We start from the raw sequence: 25,702 nt of genomic DNA, 5'->3' as shown, positions 1-25,702 counted from the left end.
ATTGGCTGGGATATATGAGCTATTATTTAGACTGTTAAATGCCAGCTGTAATCCTCTGACTGTTGCATGCCCCCTTCCAATTGGTCACAGTGTAAGACACAGCATTTTAAACAGCTATACATATGCTGCACTTTTATGGAAACCTTACTTGTACAAAGGTACTAGTGCCAGAAATACACAGTCTGCACCTTCCAATAAGAAATGTATATTTTCTGACCAAGACTGTTCCCATATGAACATTAACACACTTGTATTAATTCCCTCTGTGCACTTTATTATCCACTTGCCTGGATGAGTGCAGCTCCAACAGCTCAAGCTCGACACCATCCAGGACAAAGCAGACGCTTGATTGGCACCCCATCCACCACCTTAAACATTCACTCCCTCCACCATCGGCACACCGTGGCTGCAGTGTGTACCATCTACAAGATGCACTGCAGCAACTTGCCAAGGCTTCTTCGGCAGCACTTCCCAAACCCGCGACCTCTTCCACCTAGAAGGACAAGGGCAGCGGGCGTATGGGAACACCACCACCTCCAAGTTCCCCTCCGAGTCACACACCATCCTGACTTAGAAGTATATCGCCGTTCCTTCATCGTCGCTGGGTCAAAATCCTGGAACTCCCTCCCTAACAGCACTGTGGGAGTACCTTCACCACACGGACTGCAGCGGTTCAAGAAGGCGGCTCACCGCCACCTTCTCAAGGGCAACTAGGGATGGGCAATAAATGCTGGCCTTGCCAGCGACGCCCTGATCCCACAAACAAATTTTTAAAAAGGAGTTAACCTGTCTGGTTTGGTGTTAAGTGTTCGTACAGACACAGCTTTGGTTGGAGAATGTACCCCATAATTTAACCCTTCCTTACTTCTCAAAGATGATGCTGGGACATTGAGGAAAATAACATTTGAGGAAAGGAAATAATTGGAACTGTCTCATTGGAAGCGTGAGTGCTAAGTTCCATGATGTAGAGTCCACTTGTAGAGACTGAAGCTGTTTTATCCAATTCTCCTTCAGATTTTCCTCAGAGGTCTTTTCCTCGGCCGGTTGACTCTGCGTTGAATGCCAACACATTCCCGTACAGAACTGCCCGACCGGGGCCAAAGCCCAACTTCTCCGGAGGGAACCAGTTGCCACTTTCCAATCAAGAAAGGTATTTCTCCCAGCGGAGTTACTACACGTGACCAGTATCCATGCCCAGTACATATTCCTGGAGGCTTCATCCATGACCTCCTGCCTCTGACTGCCCCACCCAATTAAACAGCCTTTTCCCCTATTTTCAATCATTTTATAACTGATCAACCAAACTGCTGAAAGAAAACGAAGAAAACACACAATTGATTTTTTAATGCCCGCTATGATTTTTCTCCCCGGTTGCTTGCAGCAGTGTCCAGGAGATTAATCTTTAATTCCTGGAGATTCCTGGAGGTTTGGTGACCCTAGCAATGGGTGAAACAGGAAATGTGGCTTTTGTTAATGTATAGACTTGCATCGTGTCTCCTGCATTCACTAATGAAACCCAGACGGCCACAGTCCAAACTTCTCCACAGAAAGAAGCAAGGAAGGTTTATCAGAGAATCCCTATAATAAAGCCAACAGTGGAACCACCTGAAACTACATCACTGTCAGACTTACCACAGGCCCACGTAGCTGAGAGTAGGTCACTGTCAGAAAGTTGTGAAAGATTGTTGCAAAATACCCAACAATAATTTTAAATGAGAAGTTGCTAGAAGTATCAGAGGGAGAAATTTCCTTTCCTTTCCATACAGAATCCTAGTACGCACAGCAAGTTCTCATTTGGATTTTATTGAATGTTTTACAAAATGTTCTAGATTCCTGGTGACCTTCCCTCCACAGGATTAGTGAGTATTCTAATCTCCAGTGTGTCCCCAGTGTCTGACTTCCTCACCTGATGTGTGCTTCCACCTTCTGGCCTTTTTGATGGACTCCATAGCCCCAGAACTCTGATGGTGTTTGAGGGCGGAGCGTCCACGGTGGTTGCGGGGAACAATCTAAGGCGGATCCTGTACCCGTCGGGTTTTTCGCCACGTGTACAAATTGATCCAATTTCGGGATGGGGTGCGGGGGGGGGAACGGTACAAGCAGATCAATTTTCCCTCTGCCTTCCCCAACATCAAAGCACTGCTTAGGGTGCGACTGCATTCCTAGGCTACTCCAGGAGTTCTGTCTAGTTGGCCCAGTGGGATCTACACCAACTGGGAGCTCCTATACTGGGCCTTACTAAGGCCCCAAAAAGGTTTGGCAAAAAGGTAGTCAGTCCCAGAGGGTAATAATTATCTTAAAATGAAAGGAAACATTTACCTTTGTGGACATTAAAAAAAAAAGTTATTTACTTATTTTTCTTTGGCCCAAGATGTCTCCAACTATGGAAATATCCCCCAACTCCACCATATAGGACAGAGTCCATATCTCTGGCTGCAGGTTGTCCGGAGTCCGGCCCACTTCTCCTGGCAGAGTGGGACTCCTGGAATTTTGGGCACTGTAGGATTATTTACACTATGATACCTTGTGACCTTGCAAAGGACTAATAACCATCTGCTGAGGACAATGGGAAGAGCGCTGAAAAGATGCTCCTGCTCCTCCCGGCTCCACATCAAGTGTTTTAGTTTCAATTCATTCACTTTTTTGCTGAGCCACAGTGACTGCTGAAGATTCCAGAGCGCAGCAGGCCCCATGCCTACTAGATCTTCAGTTTGTTTTTTTATTATCTTATTAACATTCATTTTTTGTTTCTTTTTTCCCCTTCATGACAAGTCTTTCACCAAGCGGGTCCTTGCCACCACGTTTTCAACAAGGTACAAAACTGTTTGTCAGTGTCTTGTTCACTTCTTCTATAAAATCTTAATTGTCTTACCAAGAAATTGATTCCTAGTTTATTCAGTGCAATACTGAAGGAGTGATGCACTGTCCAAGATGCCATCTTTCGGATCAAATGTTAAACCAAGGCTCCATCTGCCCTCTCAGGTGGATATAAAAGATCCCATGGCACTGTTTCAAAGAAAAGCAGGGGAGTTCTCCCTGGTGCCTTGGACAACATTTATCTCTCAACCAACATCATTAAAACAAGTCATTTATCTCCTTGCTGTTTGTGGGACCTTGCTGTGCACAAATTGGGATGTCCTGCGGTCGTAAAAGGCGTTATTTAAATGCAAGTTCTTTCTTATGAGTTCTACAAACTTCAGGATTTAAAAGGGAAGCTAATTTAAATCGATTATCTGGCAATTCAGACATCTATTTGAGGCAAAACTCATTCTGGTTTGGACTGTGCTGCTGTGGTGCTGAAATCTGACATTCGGAGCAAGCATTAAAATCAGATTTGGCATCAAGACGTTTTATCTAATACCTAGAACTGTAGTTTTATTGGGGCGAAGTTTTTGGCCATGGCAAAAATATGAAAACTCGTGTAAATCATAGTAAAAATCAAGACCAGCCACTACCAACTAACCTGCTTCCTCTTTAGTGATGTTGGTCCCTGTCCTACAGTAAAGCAAGGCGAAAGGTTGTGGATCATCTTAACTATCAGTGATGGTTTAAAACAGGCAATATTAGATTGGCTGCCCAGCATACACCTCACCTGATTTACCATTCCATTGACTTTAATTCTAGAACACATTGAGAAATTGCAATTTAAATATAGCAGTGTTAGAATATCCTGGATGCATTAAAATCATATCATGAGAAGCTCCTCTCATTGGCCTAGCAGCAACAACTTGCATTTATATAGCGCCTTTAGCCGATCGCTAGCCATCAAGCCCTTGCTGGCAGTGCGATTGTGGGCCTCAAGTGAGGACAGAATCGGGCTTCTCTGTAATGGCCAAAAGACCAGTTAACGCTGTCACGGCTGATATATCAATAATAACCATTTGGCTGAGGTGTTGAAGGCTGCCTGTGGAACTGTGTCCCAGCAAAGAGTCAACACTTTCAGGAGAGGTTGGATAAGAACTAGTGAGCAAGAAATACCACATCGTGCAAGGTTCTTTTTATATCCACATCAACAAAGTTTTATCCAAACCCAGGTGTTCATCTCTACCAGTCCTAGTTCAGGGGAATGGCCAAGTTGTGTATATAAAGGGAAGGCAGGAAAAGGTAAAATGGTGATTTAAAAGAAATTTATTCTTGCAATATGGGCATCACTGGCAAGGTCGGCATTTATTGCCCATCACTCGTTGCCCTCAAAAGTGATGGTGAGCTGCCTTCTTGAACCATGTGGTGAAGGTGCTCTCACAGTGCTGCAGTTAGGTAGGGAGTTCCAGGATTTTGACCCAGTGATGATGAAGGAACAGTGATATATGCCCAAGTCAGGATGGTGTGTGACTTGGAGAGGAACTTGGAGGTGATGGTGTTCCCATGCACCTGCTGCCCTTGTCCTTCTAGGTGGTGGAGGTCGAGGGTTTGGGAGGTGCTGCCAAAGAAGCCTTGGCGAGTTGCTGCATTGCATCTTGTAGATAGTTGTGCTGCGTAATTGGCAAGTAGGACTACCAATTGTTACAGAATAGTCCACTGATCTCCCTAGCATGCTGCCTTCTATCTTGTACCAGCTCGACAATGAAATTGAGCTGCTTTAAAAGGAAACTTACCGTAAGGAGTGAGAAAAATGGCTACCAAAATAGAGTAGATAAGGAGAAACTTTCCACTGGCAGGAGGTTTGGTAACCAGAGGATACAGATTTAAGGTGATTACATGGAATGTACAACACAGAAACAGGCCATTCGGCCCAACTGGTCTATGCCGGTGTTAATGCTCCACACAAGCTTCCTCCCCCCCTCTTTATCTCACCCCATCAACATATCCTTCTATTCCTTTTTCCCTCGTGTGTTTTTCTAGCTTCCCCTTAAATGCATCTATGCTAGTCGCAATTAGTAAATGAACCAGAGGGGATAGGAGGAGAATTTTTTAATTCAGTGAGTTATGATCTGGAATGCATTGCTTGAAAGGGTGGTGTAACCTTCAAATGTGAATTCAATATATACTTGAAAAGGAAACATTTGCAGGACTATGGGGAAAGAGCAGGGGAGTGGGACTAATTTGATCGCTCTTTCAAAGTGCCGGCACAGGCACAATGGGCCAAAACGCCTCCTTCTGTTCTGTATGATTCTATTATTCTATGAAAAACACATCTGAGCAGATGTTGTGTTGTGCATCCGCTTAACAGTTGTCATGTAATATTGTCACTGCTATGAGATCAGCTGACTATGCTTTATATACACAGAGACCAAGCAGTCTTTCTCAAGAGGCCCCAGTGATTCCAGACCACCTCTGCCTTTACCAGTTAATAAAGGCCGACCCGTACTGCCAGCACCACAAGAGCAGGTATGGAAATACTGTGCTATCTCGATGGTCATTACTTGATATCTTTACATTTATTTTATTCACTCCAAACAGCAATGACAGCAGCCCTTTATCGCCTGCTTCCAGCAGTTGAATTAAACCTGCTGCACTGTCGGAGGTGCCGTCTTTTGAATGAGAAGTGAAACCAAAGCCCTCTCTGCTTTCTCTGGTGGACGTAAAAGATCCCACGACACTATTTCGAAGAAGAGCAGGGGAGTTCTCCCCAGTGTCCTGGCCAATATTTATCCTTCAACCAACATCACTAAAACACAGATTATCTGGTCATTTGTCTCATCTACTAGGGTCCCACCCCATGCAGCAATTAATCTGATTCACCTCAGGAACTGTTTCGATCACTTCTCCACAGGGCAACTTGGATCAGTGGCCTTAAAGGAGCTAAACATTGAGATCACTTTCCAGCTCTTAGGCTATCAATGAATAACACTTTGGGAAATCAGCTAGCAATGGAATAAAAGAAAAAATGAACTTGCATTCATATAGCGCCTTTTACAAACTCAGGACATCCCAAAGTGCTTTACAACCAATTTTGAAGTGCAGTGACTGTGCACAGCAAGGTCCCACAGAAAGCAATGAGATAAATGACCAGATTATCTTTTTTAGTGACGTTGATTGAGGGATAAATATTGGCCAGGACACCAGGGAGAACTCCCCTGCTCTTCAAATAGTGTCATGGGATCTTTTACGTCCACCTGAGAGGACAGACGGGGCCTCGGTTTAATGTCTCACCTGAAATATGTCACCTCTGACACTGCAGCACTCCCTCAGCACTGCACTGGAGTTTCAGCCTAGATTTTGTGCTCAAGTCTCTGGAGTGGGACCTGAACCTACAGCCTTCTGACTCAGAGGCAAGAAAGCTACTAACTGAGCCACAGCTGACACCATGAACTTGCATTTGTCTCACAACCTGCAACCTTCTGAGCCCGATGGGCAAGCTCTGCTAACTGCTGGAATGATGCAGCACTTTGAGATGCACAACACATATTATTGGAATTGTTGGGGACTTGCATTCTCCTCACAGGCCTCTCTTTGAGAATTTGTTTTGGGGGGTTTTAACACGGTGCCTAAAACAGAGGCGCTCAACAATATTGCCCCATGCACCACGAGCTGCATTCCTGTCTCTGTAAACCTTAGCTTCCTGGTTCTTTTAACAGTTGCACATCTCTGTGTCAGCTGCGGCTCAGCTCTCCCCTCCAAGTAAGAAGGTTGTGGGTTTTGAGTCCCTCTCCAGGGACTTCAGCACAAACTCTAGGCTGGCATTTCAGTGCTGTACTGAGGGAGTGCTGCACAGCTGAAGGTGCCGTCTTTTGGGTGAGACATTAAACTGAAACTTTGTCTGCCCTCTCAGGAGGGTGTAAAAGATTATCTGAGCAAATATCTCGTTGCTGTTTGTGGGACCTTGCTGTGCACAAATTGGCTGCCACGTTTCCTACATTACAACAGCGACTACATTTCAAAAGTAATTCATTGGCTGTAAAGCCCTTTGGGATGTCCTGAGGTTGTGAAAGGTATTATATAAATGCAAGTTCTTCCCTTTTTTTCTTTTCACGATCTCCTGATATGCAGAAGCTGGTGGGGAGGCTTGTGCCGGTAGCATTAACTCGGACAATTGGTCCAGTGCTTCCCGACAGCCTCATTTACCAGTGATTGCTGCCAGTGTCCTTTGATCAGGTGCCTTAAATTACCACTGGCAATACTTTACTCCGCAGTGGCGCAGCGAATGGCATTGCTTTCAGGTCAGGTGTAACTGAGTTTAGTTACCACCCAGTTACTGCATGGAGCGCCTTGTACATCTAAAAACCGAGTACTGCGGTTCAGAGTGGTCCACTGTGGGTGTACCCTTGCAGAACCCTTCACCATACTGGAGTGAAATTCCTCTTACTAGCCGTAACATGGTGCAGTGCTGTGATTTTCGTGTCCCCTCTCTGTGTGATTGACTGTTTATAAACCATCAGTTCCACGGCTCAGAGAATATTTCTCAGCAGGATTCTTGTGTTTCAGTGTCTGTCCAGGGAATGGTATGCAGGTGACATTGGTCGATCAGAAGCCGAATCAGCTCTTCGAAGCATTAATGAGGTACTGAGAGCTACTGTTTCTTCAATAATAACCATTCCTGACAACTAATATCAGCCTTAGCTATCGTCACATCTAGATACACAGAAGTTACAACACAGAAACAGGCCATTCGGCCCAACCAGTCCGTGTCGGTGTTTACCCTCCACAGGAGCGAGTAGTTCTAATCACATTTACCCTCCCAGTTCCCAGATCCCTTTTCCTTCACCCACCTCTCCAATCTAATCTGGAATGTTGACACAGTTTCTGCCTCAACCACTAACCCTGGATTCCACAGCCCCACAACTGTGTGTGTGTGAAGAAGTTTCTTCTGCCCACTGTCTCTGTGTGTCTGTCTCTGTCTCTGTGTCTTTCTCTCTCTCTTGTCATCCTATCAATCCTAAGCACAAACCCATATAGAACTGTGATCTATTATGGAATGTGGTCTTAAATAAACAAACACAGGCAATGATCATGTAATGCTGAAAACTTCCATCTGTGAAAACCATAATCATATGATGTGAGAATGTTAGCCATTACAGTGCTGTGTGTCAAACCCATAACAAAATGTGAGCTGTTACATTAATCATAAACACATTATCATGGGATGTGAGCATGTTAGTATTTGGAGGTGTGGTGAGTACCCTGTTGATGAGATGTTGGTTAAGCCCCTGTGGTGAGTGTGAGGTAAGTTGACAGAATGCAGTCTGAATGCAGGACCGGGTACTGAACTTGGATGATCAGCCATGATTGCATTGAATGGTGGAGCAGGCTAGAGGGGCCGAATGGCCTACTCCTGCTCCTATCTTCTATGTTTCTATGTAGCGCAAAGCTACGTGCTGTTCCAAAATGTGTAAGACTCACTTGCTGAGAAGGTGTAAGGAGCATGGTGGGCCATTGTACATTCACAGTGATGGGGAGTGGGGTCTCCTTGGGGCTCATTGTGACCTTGTGCAATAGTGTAAAACGAGCAATATCGGATCAGCTGCCCCTTCTACAGCTCTCCCCATTTCCATTTCCTTTTCCAGTGACTTCAATGAGGAGAGATGTATAACGGAAGGCTGATCCGGTGCTGCCCGTTTTACACTAGGGCCCAAAGTTACATTTACCCCGTTGTGTTAGAATCATAGAATCATACAATGGTTACAGCACAGAAGAAGGCCATTTGGCACGTCGAACCCATGCCGACTCTCTGCAAGAGCACCTCAGCTAGTCCCACTTTCCCGTCCTTTCCCCGTAGCCCTGTGTGGTGATTATTCTTGTTTTATATGGTTATATGGTTGTTGCCTTGTGAAATTAATTCTCCTAGGTAATACGTATACTGATATACGCCTATCCGTTCTGCCTAATCTCTCTGCGGACATTTTGATTGGTCATGATGTGCTTCAGTTACATGAGTCCCTCAGTCTTTCTTTCGGAGGAACCAAGCCACCTTTGTCTATTTGTGGATTAACTTCTTTATTCATTTCTCCATTATCACTTTTTTCCAATTTGATGACGGACTGTAAGCCAATTGCTACCAAGTCAAGAAGGTATAGCAGTCAGGATAAAGAATTTATTAATTCTGAAGTTCAACGTCTTTTATCGGAAGGAATCATTGAACCTAGTTTTTCGCCCTGGCGGGCACAGGTAGTTGTCACCACTAATGAGAGACATAAGAAGCGAATGGTGATAGACTACTCTCAAACTATTAACAGGTATACTCAATTAGATGCGTACCCCCTGCCTAAGATTGATGAGCTTATCAATAAAGTATCTCAATATAAGGTTTTTAGCACTATTGACCTAAAGAATGCTTATCATCAGATTCCTATCACTAAGAGGGACAAACCATATACGGCCTTTGAAGCTGGCGGAAAGCTGTACCAGTTTTGCCGAGTACCATTCGGTGTTACTAACGGTGTCGCCTGTTTTCAACGGGCAATGGATGCTTTTATAAGTGATAACTCTCTCTCTGACACCTTCTCATATTTAGATGACATCACGGTGTGTGGCAAATCAAGGGTGGAGCACGATTTTAATCTAGAAAGATTCCTTCAAGTTGCGGAAAAAGTTGGCTTAACTTTCAATAAAGAGAAGTGTATCTTTTCGACCACCGAGGTAAATTTACTGGGGTATATTATCTCGGGAAACAAGATTAAACCAGATCCAGAACGGCTGCGACCACTGATTGATTTACCTTGCCCTACTAATTCTAAGGCCTTGCAACGAGTTGTTGGACTGTTTTCTTATTATTCTAATTGGATTGCAAACTTCTCGCAGAAGATCCGGCCCCTTATTCGGGTTACGACATATCCTCTATCATGGGAGGCCAGGATGTGTTTTGATAATCTTAAAAAGGATATCCTTGGAGCAGTTGTGCATTCTATTGATGAGCAGGTTCCCTTTGTGATTGAGACGGACGCTTCCGATTTTGCAATTGGGGCTACCCTGAACCAAAATGGAAGACCTGTGGCCTTTTTCTCACGTACTCTGAGCAATAGTGAGCAGAGACATTCATCAATAGAGAAAGAGGCGTACGCAATAGTAGAAGCACTGCGTAAATGGAGACATTATTTATCTGGGTAACATTTTACGTTAGTAACTGACCAAAAATCTGTGTCCTTCATGTTTGGTGTCAAACATTTTGGAAAGATTAAGAATGATAAAATAATGAGGTGGAGGATCGAGTTGGCATGCTACCATTTCGATATAGTCTATCGTCCGGGGAAGGATAATGTTGCCGCTGATGCGCTGTCGAGGGCTTATTGTTCTGTGCTTCACGGAGATACGCTTATTAATCTTCATAATGCTTTGTGCCATCCTGGTGTTACGAGGATGATACACTTCGTACGCAGTAAGAATTTGCCCTTTTCAGTTGAAGACGTCAAGCAGATGACTTCGTCATGCTCTGTCTGCACCCGGTGTAAACTAAATTTCTTTAAGCCTCAACGAGCTCATCTTATAAAGGCTACTTCTCCCTTTGAACGCCTGAGCGTTGATTTTAAGGGGCCTCTTCCTTCAATGACTCAGAATCGATATATATTTACTGTTGTGGATGAGTTTTCAAGGTTCCCTTTTGCTTTTCCTTGTGCAGATGTATCAGCTGCTACAGTTATTAAATGTCTGACTCAACTTTTTGTCATCTTTGGGATGCCTGCGTATATCCATTCGGATCAGGGAAGTTCTTTTATGTCTTCCCAGTTGAAGGAATACCTCCAGAGTCGGGGAATTTCTACTAGCAGAACTACCCCGTATAATCCCCAGGGTAATGGACAGTGCGAACGATACAATGGGGTGATCTGGAAGGCAGTTATGTTGGCTTTGACATCCTGGAACCTTAAGAATACACAGTGGGAAATGGTACTGCCTGATGCCCTGCATTCCATTAGATCATTGCTTTCAACGGCTACTAATGTGACCCCCCATGAAAGGCTCTTCAACTATCCGCGGAGATCTACTATGGGATATTCGGTACCTTCATGGCTTACTATGCAGGGACCTGTGCTGCTCCGACGCCATGTTAGACTGTCAAAGTATGATCCTTTAGTGGAGGATGTGGAGCTATTGGAGGCAAATTCCCAATATGCTCACGTTCGATTCCAAGATGGGAAAGAAAGTATGGTTTCAGTTAAAGACTTAGCTCCTTGTGGTGACCAGCCCTCTCCTGAGGACATCAACAATAGCCATAATTCAGATAATGTTGATGTCATCACAGATACTACGAACATTTCCAATCCTATTGCAGACACTTACAATTCTCTTAGTCTGCCCCCGATGGATGTTCATGACCCTCCCAGTCTACCTTCTAATGGGACTTCCAATCCGGAAACAGTTGATAATCGGGATATTGATAGCCTCCCTGCAGAAGATATTTCTGTGTCTCCTGGTGTGGGAGGGCAAGGAACTCCACCAAGGCTAAGAAGGTCGACACGAATAAGATATCCGGTCGACCGATTAAAAATGGACTTTTAAAATAATTAATAATTTAATAGTAAAATTTAAAAATTGTTGAAGGCATTATACATGTATTGCTCTAGTCATAAATAACTAATTGTAAACTGTAAAGGCTACCTAGGTTGAAGTATATTTTAAAAGGAGGGGTGAATGTGGTGATTATTCTTGTTTTATAAGAAGCATTGTAATTGGTTGCCTGTTTTCCTGCCTTGAGATATATGCTGTAAACTTATTGGTTAGTTGATTCCATGTGACCTGTGGTGGCCATCTTAAATTCAGTTTTCTACAGTTTGGTTGAGACTGGGTGCTCAACATGTACTTGCTGGTTTTTTAAGGTTAATAAAGCCTAGCTTTTGAAAGGCAATCTACTCTTTATTTCACCCTGCAAATGTTTTTTTTTCAAGTACTTATCCAACTCCCTTTTGAAAGTCGTGATTGAACCTGCCTCCACCACCCTTTTAGGCATTGCATTCCAGATCCTAACCACTCACTGAGTAAAAAAGTTTTCCCTCATGTCGCCTTTGGTTCTTTTGCCAATCACCTTAAATCTGTGTCCTTTGGTTCTCGACCCTTCCGCCAATGGGAACAGTTTCTCTCTATCTACTCTGTCTAGACCCCTCATGATCTTGAACACCTCTTTCAAATCTCCTCTCAATCTTCTCTGCTCTAAGCTTCTCCAGTCTATCCACGTAACTGAAGTCCCTCATCCCTGGAATCATTCTCGTAAATCTTTTCTGCACCCTCTCTAAGGCCTTCACATCCTTCCTAAAGCGCAGTGCCCAGAATTGGACACAATATTATGGGCCAGGAATTCGGGTCCCCACGGGTGAGTACGCGCTGGGTACTCAACGAAAGTGCCAGTTTCGTGCATGCACTGCGCATGCGTGGGAAACCGGAACTTCCGTTCCCTTAAAGGAAGGGGTTCACAGGTCGAACGCGTGCGCCGGAGAGGCAACGCGTACGCCTGGAACTTCCGTTTTTTTTGCAGGTTTCTCCGGGAGGGTAAGTCTCCAGGAGCTGTGCTTGTAAAAAGCAGTCACAAGGCCTGCTTTTAACAAGGTAAGTGGTGAATTAAGTTAGATTAAAACATTTTTTCCACAGGTTTATTATTTTTAAATACTTTAAAGAAAGGTGAGTTTGTTTTTAGCCCCGTTAGAAACTGTAATTAATTTTTTCCAAAATTTAAATTATTGTTTAAAATAGTTATTTTATGTAATTTATAGTTATTTTAAAAATGTGATTGAAAAAAAAAAATTATTTGAAGTTTTAGTGATGTTTTGGGGCTGAATTGTATTCATAGATTTGACAGGTCTTCCTGTCAAATCTATGAATACAGATTCCCTGCTACCATTGGCTCTCCATGGCCCACGTGATCCCAGGGGACGCTTCGAACTAACTGCGCCCCTGGGATACGCAAGTACTGCACGCCAGCCATTGGAGCAGGCCCAGGATCGGAATCCCATGCGGGCCCACAGCACAACGGCCGGCATGCTAGGTAAGTGCACCCGTGGGAAGCCTCCGACCCGAATTTCTGGGCCAATACTTCAGTTGAGGCCGAACCAGTGTTTTATACAGGTTCATCATAATTTCCACGCTTTTGTATTCTATACCTCTATTCATGAAGTCCAGGATCCCATAAGCTTTGTTAACCGCTTTCTCAACCTGTCCTGCCACCTTCAATGATTTGTGCACATATACCCCCAGGTCTTTCTGTTCATGCATCCCCTTTAGGATTGCACCCTTTAGTTTATATTTCCTCTCTTCATTCTTTCTACCAAAATGTATCACTTCACATTTTCCTGCATTAAATTTCATCTGCTACATTTCGGCCCATTCCACCAGCCTGTCTATGTCCTCTTGATGTCTATCAATGTCTTCTTCACTGTTCACTATACTTCCAAGTTTTGAGTCATCTGCAGATTTTGAAATTGTGCCCTGTACACCCACATCCAAGTCATTAATATATTTCAAGAAAAGCAGTGGTCCTAGTACCGAACCCGGGGAACACCACTGTGTATCTTCCTCCAGTCCGAAAAACAACCGTTCACCACTGCTCTCTGTTTCCTGTCACTTAGCCAATTTTGTATCCATGCTGCCACTGTCCCTTTTATTCCATGGGCTTCAACTTTGCTGGCAAGCCTATTAGGTGGCACTTTGTCAAACGCCTTTTGGAAGTTCATGTACACCACATCAACCACATTGCCCTCATCAACCCTCTCTGTTACCTCATCAAAAAACTCGATCAAGTTGGTTAAACACGATTTGCCTTTAACAGATCCGTGCTGGCTTTCCTTAATTAACCCACACTTATCCAAGTGACTGTTAATTTTGTCCCAGATTATCATTTCAAAACCCTCCCCACCACGGAGGTTAAACTGCCTGGCCTATAGTTGCTGGGTTTATCTTTACACCCTTTCTTGAACAAGAGAGTAACATTTGCAATTCTCCAGTCCTCTGGCAGCACCCCTGTTTTGAAGGAGGATTGGAGGATTATGGCCAGTACCTCTGCAATTTCTTCCTTCACTTCCCTCAGCATTCTAGGATGCATCCCAACCAGTCCTGGTGACTTATCTACTTTAAGTACAGCCAGCCTTTCCAGTACCTCTATCACTTATTATTATCCCATCCAGTATCTCCACTACCTCCTCCTTTTACTATGTCTATGGCAGCATCCTCTTCCTTGGTGAAGGCAGATGCAAAGTACTCATTTAGTACCTCAGCCATGCCCTCTGCATCCATGTGTAGGTCTCCTTTTTGGTCCCTGATCGGCCCCACCCCTCCTCTTACTACCCGTTTACTATTTATATGCCTATGGAAGACTTTTGGATTACCTTTTATGTTAGCTGCCATTCTATTCTCATACCCTCTCTTTGCCCCTCTTTTCTTTTTCACTTCTCTTAACTTTCTATATTTAACCTGATTCTCAGATGTATTCTCGACCTGACATCTGTCATGCGCGCTCTTTTTCTGCTTCATCTTACTCTCTATCTCTTTCGTCATCCAGGGAGCCCTGACTTTAGTTGCCCTACCTTTCCCCCTAGTGGGAATGTATCTCGACTGTACCTGAACTATTTCCTCTTTAAAGGCTGGAAATCTCCTGAGAACTGCCCAATTCTCATTTCCTTTGATGACTGAAATCTGTCAAATAGGCAATTAAATCATGTGGGCTGGAGATTCCCTAGGGATACATGGCCAGCAGGGATGTTCGCACCCCTGGGATCTATGCCCCTTTCTCCGCCACATTCCTGGGCCACGGTAACCCTCTCTGCTTTCCCAGATTTTCTGTGCTTCCTTACCCCTCTGCTATTCTGCTGTTGCCATTTACACCTCCTCTGGACCCATCTTTTGTTTTTTTATTTGTCCCATTGTCAAACTGTTTTGCCTTGCACCATCATCCCTTTTATTATTTCACCTCTCCTGCCTTCCACCCTGTCACAGACCTTCCCTTTTGTTCTTTCCTCTCCAGCCACTCTCTCCCTAGCTCTGCACTTACTTAAAAACGATTAAATCTCTAATATCTTCCAGTTCTGATGAAAGATCACTGACCTGTAATGTTGGGGTTTATTTGAACCGCCCACGACGGACGGGTGATGGTTGGAGACCGGTTGGTAATTATAATAATTAAACGGGGTTCCATGCCTCAAATTTTGACAGCGATTGGATTTAACGGCTGCAGGTCTTATTTCCCAGGGCTCGGGAAACCCGACAGCTAAAGGGAGGCGATAGCTGTCGGATTCAGCAGGTAAGTGCTTTTCCAGCACTGCGTGTGGGGGAGGTGGAGCAGAAGGGTTTCCAACGACCCCTCAAACAAACCTGCTGCGATCTTACGACCTTCCCCGCCCCCCCCCCATGATTTCTCCTCCACAATCTCGCTCCCACCCTCCTCTCTGCCGTGCTCTGAGCATCACCCCCCGCACCCCTCCCCCTGCACACCGAGCCCTGATCTTTGATTGCCGCAGACCGTCTCCAGGGTTCCCCATAATTAAATTTGTCCCGCAGGATTTCCTGCCCGGCAGTGCTCAGCCTCTCAATCTAGCCACCTGCTGGGCGGGAAACAGAGTAAAGCAATTTTAATGAGGTCCTGACGTGAAATTAAACATGATCTCCGCCTTCCTGGTATTTCGGGGTTTCCCAGCTGCTGATCCGCGTCCCGCTCCCTCCCTACCTCCCCGTAAATATCGTGGCCGTTAACTCTGTTTCTCTCTCCACAGATGCTGCCTGATCTACTGAGTGTTCCCAGCATTTTCTGTTTATAAATAAATCATGTAGGCTGGAAGATTTTTTTTCAGGCAATCTTTAGTGGGCAAAATATTATTCCAAAATAAACAGTGAACCTGGTGGATGATACTTAAATGCTTTTTGATTTGATGAAACTTCTATGGCATCTAATGTGCAAATTGTGGCTTTATGTGTAGTTACATGTTTTCTAAAAATGATGAAATGACTCACACATTGAAATAACTTTTACTGAAATAGCAGCCACACAGCAAAATAACATTTACAGAGAAATTATTTAGAATTTCCACCCGTTCTATTTTCATCCTGTGGTGTCAGATGTGACTCAGTGGGTAGCCTCTGAGCCAGAAGGATGTGGGTTCAAGAGTCACTCCAAAGATTTGAGCACATAATATAGGCTAACACTCCAGTGCAGTGCTGAGGGAGTGCTGCACTGTCGGAGGTGCTGATTTTCAGATGGGACGTCCACTCAAGTGGACATAAAGGGTCTCACGGCACAATTTCGAAGAAGAGCAGGGTAATTATTCTGGCGCCCTGGCCAATATTTATTGCTCAACCAACATTACAGGATGGATGTGATTGCACCAGAGCGGGTGCAGAGGAAACATAGAAGATAGGAGCAGGAGTAGGCTATTCGGCCCCTCGAGCCTGTTCCGCCATTTAATGAGATCATGGCTGATCATCCAAATTCAGTACCCTGTCCCTGCTTTCTCCCCATATCCCTTGATCCCTTTAGCCTTAAGAAATATATCTAACTCCTTCTTGAATGTATTTAATGAATTGGCCTCAACTGCCTTGTGTGGAAGAAAATTCCACAGGTTCACCACTCTCTGGGTGAAGACATTCCTCCTCATCTCAGTCCTAAATGGCTTACCCCTTATCCTTAGACTGTGACCCCTGGTTCTGGACTCCCCCGCCATCAGGAACATCCTTCCTGCATCTAGTCTGTCTAGTCCTGTTAGAATTTTATAAGTTTCAATGAGATTCCCTCTCATTCTTCTAAACTTGGGTGAATATAAGCCTAATCGACCCAATCTCTCCTCATACATCATTCCTACCATCCCAGGTATCAGTCTGGTGAATCTTTGCTGCACTCTCTCCATGGCAAGAACATCCTTCCTCAGATAAGGTGACCAAAACTGCACACAATACTCAAGGTGTGATCTCACCAAGGCCCTGTACAACTGCAGCAAGACATCCTTGCTCCTGTACTCGAATCCTCTTGCTATGAAGGCCAACATACCATTTGCCTTCTTAACTGCCTGCTGCACCTGCATGCTTACCTTCAGCGACTGGTGCACAAGGACACCCAGGTCTCGTTGCACTTCCCCTTTTCCCAATCTATTGCCGTTCAGATAATAATCTGTCTTCCTGTTTTTGCCACTGAAGTGGATAACCTCTCATTTATCCACATTATACTGCATTTGCCATGCATCTGCCCAATCACCCAACCTGTCCAAATCATACTGGAGTTTCTCTGCATCCTCCTCACAGCACACACACCCACCCAGGAGATTTTAGCTATGAGGAAAGACTGGATAGGCTGGGGTTGATTTCTTTGGAACAGAGGAGGCTGATGTAGTGTCCATGTGTAGATAAAGACACTGAAGACAGCAGTTGGTTCATAGGTATTTACTAAGCAAGTCTGGGGGGGATTTCTAAAGGATATACACAATACACAGGCTTATATAGACCAAGTGACAATTACCGGCATTACGCACACCTGGGGCTCTTAAAGGCACATACACCATAATTCCTCCCCTTCTAGCTAACTAGTACATCATATTTTAAGTAATTATTAATTACATGTTATATGCAAAATAATATACATTGCTGTATTAATTAATTATAAGTTAGTCTCTCAGGAGGCTTCCTGACTCGGTCCGGATAACGCCTCGGGGGTGTAGTAGTTTCTGGTGGTGTAGTAGGTTCTTCTGGCAAGGCTGATTTGGCTTGAAGGCCAGTGTCGGGTTCATCGGGCTCCAGTATCACCGGATCGGAGGTAGATATGGGTATCTCTACTTCATCGTTAGATGTATAGAGTGGTGGTGTAGGTTGTCCCTTTTCGGATGACTTGATGATTTGGTCAGCATGGCGCCTTATTATGCTGTCTCCAATGTCCACGGTATACATCAGTGGTCCTAATCGTGTGCAGATAGTTCCAGGCTGCCATTTCTCGGTACGGTAGTCCCGGGCCAAAACCGGTTGGCCTATCTGGAAGGCCCTAGTTGGCCTTTCATTCATGCCCTGAAACTGCCGGTTCTCCACGTCCCTTCGGATGTTGGGCTTGACCAAATCCAGCCGGCATCTTAGGTTTCTATTGTAGAACATCATGGCGGGAGTTTGGTTAGTAACCATATGCGTTGCATTCCTATATACAAATAAGAAGTTATCCACCTTGTGCTGAAGTTTTATGTCTTCATTACCCATGGCCTTGATGGCCTTCTTGAAGGTCTGGACAAACCTTTCAGCCAATCCATTGGTGGCGGGATGGTATGGGGCGGACGTGTAGTGCTTTACCCCATTGTTCTTTAAGAACTTTCTGAATTCTTCGGACATAAATTGCGGTCCATTATCAGAACATATCTGCTCCGGCAGCCCATACCTGGCAAATATGGTCCTTAATACTGTGATGGTTTTTTCCGTGGTGGTGGAGGACATCTTTATTACCTCCGGCCACTTGGAGTGTGCATCAACTGCAATTAAGAACATTGAGTCCATAAATGGACCAGCAAAGTCGATGTGCACCCTTTGCCAGGGAGATGAGGGCCACTCCCATGGATGTAGAGGGGCCTGTGGCGGAGCATTTTGGACCTTCTGGCATCCTAGGCAGCTCTTGGTCATGTCTTCGATGTCTCCATCGATACCTGGCCACCATACAAACGCCCTAGCTAGGTTCTTCATTTTCACTCCACCCAGATGCCCCTCGTGAAGCTCCTTTAGCACTTTATCCTGGAGTTTGGGTGGAATCACCACTCTGGATCCACACATCAAGGTTCCTCGGCATACTGACAGCTGTTCTCTTCTTTGCGAGAATGCTGGCAACAGTGGTTCGCCATGTGCTGGCCATCCCTTCACTGTTAAATCGTAGACCCGTGAGAGAGTAGGGTCATTTCTTGTCTCCCTTTCAATGGCAGAATTTGTCACCGGTAGACATTCCACTATGGTAGAGTGGAATATCTCTACTGGGTCTACTGTAGGTGCCTCTTCTATCATTGGCAACGGTAGGCGTGATAAACCGTCAGCATTCCCATGCTGTTTTGACCCTTTGTATTCAATGTTGTATTGGTGTGCCCCTAGAAAAAGGGACCACCTCTGTAGTCTTTGTGCAGTCATAATGGGGACACCTTTTTTAGGGTTGAATATGGAGATGAGGGGTTGATGGTCAGTCAGCAAGGTAAATTTTTGTCCGTGTAGGTAATGGTTGAATTTCTTCACTCCCCATACCAGGCTGAGTGCTTCCCTGTCTATCTGGGCATAGTTACGCTCAGCTGAGTTCAATGAGCGTGACGCAAAAGCTATCGGCCGTTCCGAGCCATCAGGGAATCTATGGGACAATACCGCTCCTATGCCGTAAGGGGATGCATCGCACGCCAGTCTGATTGGTAGTGATGGGTTGTAATGAGCCAAAATTTTCTCGGATGTGATTAAGTCTTTACATTTATGGAAGGCACGTTTACAGTCTTCGTTCCATTTCCAAATCACTCCTGTCTGTCGAAGATCATTAAGAGGGTGTAGAATAGTTGATAAGTTCGGTAAAAATTTATGATAGTAATTTATTAATCCCAGGAATGACCTTAATTGTGAAACATTTTCAGGTGCTGGGGCTTTTATAACTGCTTCAATTTTTTCAGGTGACTTATGCAACCCTTCCTTATTAATTATGTGGCCACAATATGATATCTGATTTTGGAAAAATTTGCACTTGGGGCGATTTGCTCGTAGGCCCCGTTCTTTCAGCCTAGTGAGCACCTGCTCCAAATTGGCAAGGTGCTCATTGTCGTTTTCTCCTGTTATAAGGATGTCGTCTAGGTAGCATTGAGTCCCCGGAATCCCTTGCAGGACTTGCTCCATAGCTCTTTGCCAGATAGCTGGAGCTGATGCTATTCCAAAAACCAGTCGATTGTACTGGTACAGGCCTTTGTGTGTGTTTATTGTGAGATACTTTTTAGAGGTCTCCTCAACCTCCATCTGTAGATATGCCTGTGCCAAGTCAATTTTTGTGAAACGTTTCCCTCCGGATAGTGAGGCGAAAATATCTTCTATCCTCGGAAGAGGATACTGTACTGTGTGAAGGACCGGGTTTACAGTCACCTTAAAGTCTCCACAGATGCGAATTTTTTTCTGTTCCTCAGAGTTATTTTTCAATGTTTTTTTCATGACTGGAACGATGGGTGTTGCCCATTCGCTCCAATCTATTTTGGATAATACGCCTACCTTTTCCAAATTCTTCAGCTCTGCCTCGACTGCCTGACGTATTGCGTATGGCACCGGTCTTGCCTTAAAATTTTTTGGAATTGCTGTATCTTCCACTTTTATTGAGGCGGTGATGCCTTTCAAGGTTCCTAGTTTCTCTTGAAACACTTCTTTGGCGTTGGCCAAGATGTCTTTTAATCGTTCAGGTATGATGTCATCATTGTTTTTTTCCTTACTGGTCACCGTCAGTGCCTGAATGAAGTGCCAGTCTAAACATACCTTCCTTATCCATTCACGTCCCAACAACGGTGGACCACCATCTTGTAGAATGTATAAATACAACTTTTGTATTTCTTTGCCGTTGTATACCACAGGCACCCTTATTTTTCCTTTGGGGTAGACTTTCTGCCCCGTATATGTTTTTAAGATAATGGCTGTGTCTTTTAGAGGTATATGCGAAAATAGCCTCTCGTAATCTCGTCGATTTATTACGGTTAGAGCTGATCCTGTATCTAGCTCCATTTTAACTGGGGACCCTGCTATTGTGAGGGTAACCCAAATGGTTTGGTAATCCTCTTTGGCAAGTACATTATGTAATTTGAGACAGCTTAGTCTCTTGTTTCCGGAGTCGCTATCGCTATTCTGGTCTTCGGAGCTACTGTCCGCCATCATTTGTACCTTCCTGTACTTTTCTTTATTGATTTTTTGTTTTCTGTCAGTGGATTTATTTTGTCCAGATTGGCATACCCGTGCAATGTGTCCAATCTTACCACATTGCCTGCATGCTTTGCCCTTGAACCAGCAGTCCCTCTGGTTATGGGTGGATCTGCCGCAGCGATAACATCTTCCGAACTCCTGTGTCATTTTATGGGTGCCGAAGTCCTGTGTCTCTTGTTGTATCTCTGCAGCTCCTTTTGCTGCTGCTTCGTATGATACAGCCATACTGAAAGCTTTGTCCAATGTTAAATCTTTTTCAGAAAGCGGTCTTTTTTGTGTTCCTTCACTTAAGAGACCGTAAACAAATTTGTCTCGAAGATAATCCGATAGTCCTGCTCCGAATTGGCAGTACTTTGATAGCTTTCTTAATTCGGTTAGGTAATCAGCGTTACTTTCATTCTTGTGTTGATTTCTCTTGAAGAACTTGAATTGTTCCGCTATCAGCAGCGGTGTTGGGTTTAAATGCTCCTGCAGGGTATCAACAATTTCTTTAAAAGTCTTGTCCTTTGGTTTGGCTGGAGTGATTAAATTTCGTAACAGCCCGTATGTCTTCGCGCCCATTAAGTTCAGAAGTACTGAAGCTTTTTTTTCATCTGTTATTCCATTTGCAGTGCAATAAACCTCTACTCTTTCCACGTATGTGGTCCAATCTTCTATTTCGCCATCAAAAGCCTCAATATTACCAGATTTAGGCATTTCAGAAAAGATATGGCGCTTCCCGCGCTTTTTTTTTTCTCTCTGTAGCAACGATATGGCGCTTCCCGTGCTTTCCCGCCGCTGCTACCGATAACAACGCTGTTTATTCACTGTTGGAGACTCGTTCCCGATGGAGGTCTAAACGCTGACCTGCTTGCCGCGCCGGCCATCTCTCGAGTGCACCCTCCCAGTCCGTTATTGCTTGCCTCCGATTTCGCTGCCTGTCTCAGCTGTAGAGCCCGCCGCTGGAGCTCCAGCCTGACGCCCAGGAAGGATTAGCGCAGTACCTGTCACCAGCTTGGCCAGCTGGTGAAACCACAGTTTCTCTTACTTCCTTGAGTCTTCTGGACGCTGGAGGAATCGATGTCCTTGAGGTGCTGCCGAATTGCAGGTAAGTCCGTTGCCACTTCGTCGCCACTGTAGTGTCCGTGTGTAGATAAAGACACTGAAGACAGGAGTTGGTTCATAGGTATTTACTAAGCAAGTCTGGGGGGGGTTTCTAAAGGATACACACAATACACAGGCTTATATAGCCCAAGTGGCAATTACCGGCATTACGCACACCTGGGGCTCTTAAAGGCACATACACCATAATTGCTCTTAAAGGCACATACACCACAGCTGAGGGGAGACCTAATTGAAGTGAATAAAATTATGAGGGCTCTAGATAGAGTGGATAGGAAGGACCTGTTTCCCTTTGCAGAGAGGTGAATAAACAGGGGGCATAGATTTAAAGTAATTGGTAGAAGGTTGAGAGGGGAGTTGAGGAGAAATCTTTTCAGCCAGAGGGTGGTGGGGGTCTGGAACTCACTGCCTGAGAGGGTGTAGAGGCAGAAACCCTCAACACATTTAAAAAGTATCACAGAAACCCCACAGTGCAGATAGAGGCCATTTCGGCCCATCAAGCCTGCACCAACACATATCCCACCCGATCCCCACGTATTTAATCCCCCTAACATTAAGGGTCAATTTATCATAGCCAATCATCCTAACCTGCACATCTTAGGACTGTGGGAGGAAACCGGAGCACCCGGAGAGAACCCACACAAACACGGGGAGAATGTGCAAACTCCACACAGACAGTCACCCGAGGCCGGATTCGAACCCGGGTCCCTGGCGCTGTGAGGCAACAGTGCTAACCACTATGCCACCGTGCTGCCCGTACTTGGCTATGAACTTAAAGTGCCGTAACCTACAAGGCTATCGACCAAGTTCTGGAAAGTGGGATTAGGGTGGTTAGCTCTTTGTCAGCCGGCACAGATAAGATGGGCCAAATGGCCTCCTTCTGTGCTGTAAATTTCTATAATTCTATTATCACTAAAACAGATTATCTGGTCATTATTTATTGCTGTTTCTGGGATCTTGTTGTGTGCAAATTGGCTGCCACATTTCCTGCATTAAAACAGTGGCTACCCTTCAAAAGTACTTCATTGGCTTTGGGATGTCATGAGGTTGTGAAAGGCGCTATAGAAATGCAAGGCACTCATTCCTGGCTGAGAGAGTGGGATGATCCCAGCCATGGAATTTGCCATGGATGCTGCCGGTGTGGGACATGAGCCAAGCGTACGACAACGCACTTCACAATACACAAAGGGACCTCTTCCTTTTCCTCACCCAGATAGCCTAGTGAAGAGGTTAAGGTTACCAGCATCAGAAGGTAAAGACTGTGATTCGCAGTGAGGTTTGCTGGTGAACATACCATACACTGCAGCAAAGTGTCACAGCCTTCTGTCACACTCGGTGCTACCTCAATGTCGCAGTACTGTGAATAGCATGTAGTTCATGCACTGATGTACTCTGTTTTTCAGGATGGTACATTCTTAGTGAGAGACAGCTCGCGGAGAAGCATTGCGCAACCCTATGTCCTGATGGTACTGTACGGGCACAAAGTATACAACATTCAAATCCGCTATCAGGAGGACAGTGATGTGTTCTTGTTGGGAACTGGACTGAGGGGAAAGGAAGTGAGTTTAAAAGTTTCTCTTTTTTTAAATACTGCATTGAGAAATTTGATTATTTTTTCTCCTTCATGAATATTTAGATTTGATAGTAAATGTATAGATGTATGGTTTTCCATTATCATAAAATCGTAAAGCACTGAAGCGGGCCCTTCGGCCATTCATGCCTGTGTCAGCTCTTTGAAAGAGCTAGCCAATTAATCCCATTCCCCTGCTCTTTCCCCATAGCCCTGCAAATTTTTCATTTTCAAGTATTTATCCAATTCCCTTTTGAAAGTTACTATTGAATCTGCTTCCACCGCCCTTTCAGGCAGTGCATCCCAGATCATCATAACCAGCTGCATAAAAAAGTTCTCCTCATCTCCCCCTCTGGTTCATTTGTCAATTATTTTAAATCTGTGTCCTTTGGTTACTGACCCTCCTGCCAGTGGAAACACTTTCTCCTTATTTATTCTATCAAAACCCCTCAACATTTTGAACATCTCTATTAAATCACCCCTAACCTTCTCTGCTCTAAGGAGACCAATCCCAGCTTCTCCAGCCTCTCCACATAACTGAAGTCCCTCATTTCTGCTACCATTCTGGTAGATCTCCGCTGCACCCTCTTCAAGACCTTGACATCATTCCTAACGTGTGATGCCCAGAATTGGACACAATACTCCTGCTGGAGCCGAACCTGTGATTTATAAAGGTTTAGTTTAACTTCCTTGCTACAAGTTTTAAAAATTAAAACGCAGGCTGCATGATTCCAATCTAGTTCCCAAGCTTTTACTGTAAAAACATGGACATGGTGCTCAAAACTTTTTGATTCTTTCCACAGAACTTCAACTCAGTGACCGAGATTGTCGAGTATCACACACAGACACCTCTTCTACTGATTGATGGAAAAGACCGCAGTGGAGGGCACAGGAATCAGTGCGTGTTGATATACCCCGCGGGACAATAGACACTGCTACTCACTTCAGACTGACCTGAATTATAGCCTACTCCAAGCACAGCTTGCTGGGAACTGTTGGGTGCCTTAAAGGGAAAGGAACAAGTTGTCGTCCCATACAAGTGTTCCCTGATGTGCTCTGTGTGCTGTAAAGATGTATTAAAAATGTCACATAGCTTTGACACACTGTCCCCGACACACTGTCCCTGACACACTGTCCCCGACACACTGTCCCCTCCGATAAAGACCCTGTGGTAGAAAAAGTGGATAGAGATGTAACTGCTGTTCATTTGATGTCAGCTGTTCTGATGGTCGGTTATTCGAGTTTCAATTCCTGGCGAATGCTATTCTAAACAAGAAATGCGAAGGGAGGTCAGTATAAGGGAAATGAGTCTCCCAAGAACAGCTGAGCGCAAACAATTTGAGGAAGATTGAAATAAAAACAGAAAATGCTGGAAATACTCAGCAGGTTAGGCAGCATCTGTGGAGAGAGAAACAGAGTTAACGTTTCAGGTTGATGACCTTTTGTCAGAACTGGAAAAAGCTGGAGATGGAACAGGTTTTTAAGCAAGTGCAGGGGCAGGGAAAGGGGGGAGGGGAGGAAAGAACAAAAGGGAAGGTCTGTGATAGGGTGGAAGGCGGGAAAGATTGAGAGAGATTAAGAGATGGTGCAAGACAAAAGGAGATGGTAATAGGACAAGTTAAGAAGCAAAAGATGGCTCTAGATGAAGTGTAAATGGCACTGGCAGAATGAAAGACAGACTTCATTCTTTCATTCTGCCAGTGCCATTTACACTTCATCTAGAGCCATCTTTTGTTTCTTAACTTGTCCTATTACCATCTCCTTTTGTCTTGCACCATCTCTTAATCTCTCTCAATCTTTCCCGCCTTCCTCCCTATCACAGACCTTCCCTTTTGTTCTTTCCTCCCCTCCCCCCCCCCCTTTCCCTGCCCCTGCACTTGCTTAAAAACCTGTTCCATCTCCAGCTTTTTCCAGTTCTGACGAAGGGTCATCAGCCTGAAACGTTAACTCTGTTTCTCTCTCCACAGATGCTACCTGACCTGCAGAGTATTTCCAGCATTTTCTGTTTTTATTTCAGATTTCCAGCATCCGCAGTATTTTTTTGTGTTTGAGGAAGATTGCTTGCTGAGATCCATTTAATGCTAGGACTTTAGTGAAACATTATAATATGCCCCTCTATCTGCTGTGTTGGCAGGGGGCAATTTGAGCTGGTGCTTAGGCTGGGAGTGGAGTTTTCAGTCGGACCAATGGGTCAGATGGTCTTTGTCAGTTGGGGTGTCATGTGCAGTGCTGACACATTTCCAAATAGTTTGGCTTAATGTCGGTGTATCCTGACACACAAGGGACAGTTGAGGGCTCATGGATTATAAG

General features: G+C 44.7%; 1 protein-coding gene across 1 annotated transcript in view; it reads left to right on the top strand.

Annotated features, from left to right (window-relative positions):
• The window catches only part of lcp2a (lymphocyte cytosolic protein 2a), a 316,451-nt gene extending 291,672 nt beyond the window's left edge, over nucleotides 1-24,779 (top strand). Inside the window, exons 16-21 of the mRNA XM_085996162.1 lie at nucleotides 982-1,150; nucleotides 2,773-2,813; nucleotides 5,228-5,328; nucleotides 7,366-7,440; nucleotides 23,226-23,381; nucleotides 24,196-24,779. Of these exons, the coding sequence (XP_085852288.1) occupies nucleotides 982-1,150; nucleotides 2,773-2,813; nucleotides 5,228-5,328; nucleotides 7,366-7,440; nucleotides 23,226-23,381; nucleotides 24,196-24,321 (668 nt within the window). The 3' untranslated portion in view covers nucleotides 24,322-24,779. The remainder of the gene's footprint in view (nucleotides 1-981; nucleotides 1,151-2,772; nucleotides 2,814-5,227; nucleotides 5,329-7,365; nucleotides 7,441-23,225; nucleotides 23,382-24,195) is intronic.
• Nucleotides 24,780-25,702: the final 923 nt, after the last annotated feature.

This window comes from Somniosus microcephalus, chromosome 8 (assembly GCF_052327205.1).
Source record: "Somniosus microcephalus isolate GS21.2 chromosome 8, FLI_Smic_1.0, whole genome shotgun sequence".
In the NCBI taxonomy this organism is placed as follows: Eukaryota; Metazoa; Chordata; class Chondrichthyes; order Squaliformes; family Somniosidae; genus Somniosus; species Somniosus microcephalus.
The sequence above is the reverse complement of the archived record's forward strand: the minus strand, read 5'-3'. Positions and strand labels throughout refer to the sequence as shown.